This window comes from Lolium perenne, chromosome 6 (genome assembly GCF_019359855.2).
Source record: "Lolium perenne isolate Kyuss_39 chromosome 6, Kyuss_2.0, whole genome shotgun sequence".
NCBI lineage: Eukaryota > Viridiplantae > Streptophyta > Magnoliopsida > Poales > Poaceae > Lolium > Lolium perenne.
In genome coordinates this window covers 45,785,459-45,790,062 of record NC_067249.2, presented here as the reverse complement: position 1 = coordinate 45,790,062, position 4,604 = coordinate 45,785,459, and the positions used below count along the sequence as shown (strand labels likewise).

General features: G+C 45.9%; 1 protein-coding gene across 1 annotated transcript; it reads left to right on the top strand.

The window, feature by feature from the left end:
- The first annotated feature begins 1,558 nt into the window (after nt 1–1,558).
- Nucleotides 1,559–2,943, top strand: LOC139832374 (uncharacterized). The gene is made up of 2 exons (XM_071822115.1): nt 1,559–1,897; nt 2,782–2,943. Exons 1-2 carry the CDS (start codon nt 1,559–1,561, stop codon nt 2,941–2,943), a joined length of 501 nt encoding a protein of 166 aa, XP_071678216.1.
- Nucleotides 2,944–4,604: the final 1,661 nt, after the last annotated feature.

Below are 4,604 nucleotides of genomic sequence, written 5' to 3'. Positions count from 1 at the left end.
TAGGACACAAAAGGTAATTTCGCGACAGTTATACATGGCAGAGAAGATGCCTCCACCAACCATCGATTACCTTAATTGGTCGGGACAGGACATAAGATTTACTCAAGCAGATCACCCACCTCAAGTTCCATGACCGGGACAATAAGCTATGATTTTACCGGCAGTGATTGCAGGATTCAAGGTCTCTCGTATATTCATAGATGGAGGGAGCAGCCTGAACCTCATATACGCAGACACCTTGAGGAAGATGAATATCTCTCTGGCAAATCTGACACCAGTAGATACACGCTTACATGGCATCACACCAGAAGAGCTGAACTATCATTTGGGAAAGATAAACCTCGACTTAACATTTGGAACTCGAGAAAATTACAGGAGGGAGAAGTTAGAGTTTGAGGTAATCGAATTTCCATCACAGTATCATGCTATACAGGGATGACCCGTGTGCCAGATTCATGGCTGTACCACATTACACATACCTGTTATGGAGGATTCCTGGTCCCAACGGCCCAATCACAGTGAAGGGAAGTTTTGCCCTAGCAGATAAATATGACAAAGACTTTCATAAGCTTTATGAAACCTTCAGGATGCAGGCTGAGTATGAAGCTTCTAGGCTCACCACCAACTACGACGTGTTACCCAACGGAGGAAGGCCAGTCAAGGAGCAAACCATCGACACCTCCAAGAATTCCAAGGAAGTGCAGATTCACCCGACAGATCCTAAGAAGACGACAACTATCGCAACAAATATGGATAGCGCATAGGAAAGTGCGTTCGTCGAGTTCCTCCTTGAGCGCTGGGAAATCTTCGGATGGTGTCCAGCTGACATGCCAGGAGTACCCAGGGAACTCGTCGAGCACCCCCTTAATCTAGACCCAAGTGCCAGCCAATACGACAACCTTTGCGGCGTTTCTCCGAGCCAAACCGCAAAGCTGTGCGATCAGAGATTAATCGACTTAGAGAAGCAAATTTCATCAAGGAACTACATACAGAGGCCACATGGGTCGCTAAACCAGTTTTGGTCCCAAAGAAAAACACTGATGTCCTTCGCATGTGCGTCGACTTCACGTGTCTCAATAAACATTTTCCAAAGGATCGCTTTCCCCTCCCGAGGATCGATCAAATTATCTACTCCACAGCGGGATGCAAACGTCTTTCCTTCCTGGACGCTTATTCTGTTTACAACCAGATCCGCTTAAAATAAGAAGATGAAGTTACAACAGCTTTTATGACCCCTTATGGCGTGTTCTGCTACAGAACAATGCCCTTCGGGTTGAAAAACGCGGGAGCTACCTATCAGAGGATGATGCAGAAGTCTATCACCACATAGATTGGCAAGAACGTCCAAGTATACATTAACGGCGTCATCATAACAACAAAGCAAGGGTCCTCTTTGATCAACAATCTCAGAGAAACCTTCGACAATCTCGACAAGTTTCGCCTCAAGCTGAACCCGACGAAATGCTCCTTTGGTGTTCCTACGGGAGAACTCCTGGGGTAGTTGGTGTCAGCCAGGGGAATCGAGGCAAACCCCGAGAAAATAAAGGCCATCGTGATGATGAGGAAGCCAACCAAGCTCAAGGAGATACAGAAGCTGACGGGCCGTGTCACAACTTTGAGCAGGTTTCTCGCCAGGTTAGGAGAAAAAGCGATGCCCTTCTACGCGCTCATCAAGCAAGGAGAAAAGTCCGAGTGGAACGAAGAAGCAGACAAAGATTTTGAGCATCTCAAGCGCACAATCTCGAAACCTCCAGTATTGGTGGCTCCGAAAGAAAAAGAACCCCTCCTGTTGTACATCGCGGCCACACCTCAGGTGGTCAACACAGTTCTCGTGGTAGAACGAGAAGAAGACGGAAAGATTCATGGAGTCCAGCGACCAGTATACTTCATCAGCGAGGTATTATCACCATCCAAGCAACGTTACCCGCATTATCAGAAACTTTCATATGGAGTATTCACAACAGCAAGAAAGTTACGGCACTATTTTTTGGCACACCCAAGAATAGTAGTCAATGAGGCACCTCTCTCGAACATCCTGAACAATCCAGAAGCCACAGGACGTGTCTCCCTTTGGGGAATTGAGCTTTCCCCTCTGGACATCACGTATGAGAAAAGAAAGGCGATCAAGTCGCAGATTCTGCCGGACTTTGTCACAGAGTGGATGGAACTGCAAAATACGGGAAACCCAGATTTGTCGAGTACCTAGCATACGAACTTTGATGGGTCCAAGAGATTGGAAGGAGATGGAGCAGGCGTAATACTTGTATCACCCCAAGGCGACAAAATGAAATATATATTGTGGATGGCGTTCCCTAACGCGTCCAACAACGAGGCATAATATGAAGCCCTCGTACAAGGGATGAAGATGGCAAAGGCGTGTGGCGCAACTCGATTAAAAAACTTTAGCGAATCCTAGTTGGTGGCTCAACAGGTGATGAACACGTGCGATGCAGTCAACGACATCATGATAGCATACAAAGAGGTGTACAGTGAACTCGAGAAACTCTTTGATGGCTATGAAGTGAATCACATCAGTAGGCTCAGCAACGACGAAGCCGACGTTTTGGCAAACATCAGCTCGCAATGCTTACTGGTACCACCTGGCGTTTTCTGGGAGGAGATAAGTGAGAGACCAACTAAGGCAAAAAAGCACCGAAACAACCGAAGAAAAAAGAAAAGGCCAAGGAAGGCTCGGGGGCTCCAGCAGCCCAAGAGACAAATACTTTGGAAGATGAAGAGGAACCAGAAGAAGTTATGATGATGCAAGTTCCATGGATGTAGGTTTACGTGGCATACATCACAAGGAAAGAGATACCCGAAGATCTGGTAGAAGCACGACGAGTTATCCGACGATCCAAGGCGTTCACCGTGGTCAAGGGAGAATTATACAAACAGAGCATCTCAGGAGTATTGCAGAGGTGTGTCACACCCGAAGAAGGGTGATTTATACTGAAAGATATACATGAGGGAATATGTGGCCACCACGCAAGCAGTCGAGCATTAGCGGCCAAAGCTTTTCAGGTATGATTTTATTGGCTGACAACTACAAAGATGCAAAAGATATAGTACGCATGTGCAATGCGTGTCAGAGATTTGAGGCTAAACCTAATTAACCGGCAGCAGAGCTGATGCCAATACCGTTGGCGTGGCCTTTCGCGCAATGGGGGCTTGACATGGTGGGGAAATTACACAAGTCCTGGCCAGGAGGACACGTGTATTTACTCGTAGCTGTCAACAAATTTACCAAGTGGATACAGGCAGTACCAGTAACTTCGGTAGACGCAACATCAGCGGTAAACTTCATCAAGGGGATAGTTTTTCGATTTGGCGCCCCTAACAGTATAGTTACGAACAATGGCAACAACTTCACCTCTCGAGAATTCAAGGAGTACTGCGCAGAAGTAGGCATCAAACTACATTTTGCATCGGTGGCACACCCGCAAACCAATGGCCAAGTCGAGAAAGCAAACGGTATCATCTGCAATGGCATCAAGAAGCGGCTCCTAACACCACTCGAAAAGGCGTGGCACACTTGGATTGATGAGTTACCCAGCGTGTTATGGAGCATACGAACAACACCCAATACATCAACCCAAGAAACTCCATTCTTCTTGGTCCACGGACCTGAGGCGGTACTCCCGATAGAAATAGAGCATAATTCTCCAAGAGTCGCGGAATATGATGAAGAAACTTCGAGAAAGGCACTGGAAGAAGATGTCGAGGCACTCGACGAAGCAAGGGATGAAGTATTGTCAAGAATGACCACGTACCAGCAGAACCTCAAAAATTATCACAGTCGATGTTTGCGACCCAGGTCTTTCCAAGTTGGCGACCTAGTTCTTCGGCTCACACAGGATAGCCATGAAAAATTTGAGTCTTCATGGATAGGGCCCTACATCGTCACTGAAGTAATTCCAGGAGGAACATACAAATTGAAGGACAAGAAAACATGGAAACACGAGCCAAACCTATGGAACGTGGCGCAGCTTCGGCGTTCTACGCTTAGAGAACAATATAGTCAATTATGTAAGCATACATTGTACTAAAGAGCTCGCAAGTTTTCAGACACACTCTTTTCCTTTCAGGGCGCCGAGTGGGCTGGCAGGTTTTTAATGAGGCGAGCTTGCGATGCTGCAATATAATAATAATAGTGATGGTATATATTTTTCACAAGGCTCGGGGGCTCGTACCCGAAGAATTCACAAAATATATTCGACTCTCAAAATATAGCTCAGAATTACTCGCCTTGGTTAAAAACCTCGCGACTAACAAACATAGATACGCCAACGAGAACACTTGGGGGCTTGCAAAGAAAAATAATAAACATACAAATCTGCCTTGACTGTACATAAGTCTCGCAACAATTACAATATATACAAATATATTTGACTCAGGTTACATTTCTCGAGAAAGGGAAAAATAATAGCTTTCATCTCAATCTATCTATGGCTATGTTCTCCTTGGCAGCACGAATATTCTACGTTGAGTCATCATACCGAAGAACTATGAAGAAAGAGGTAGAAAAGGTCGAAGAGATTGTTGAAGTCCAATTTTGAGTGACAGACCTTCAGCCAAATCAGAGCAAACTTTGCATAGGCCACCAT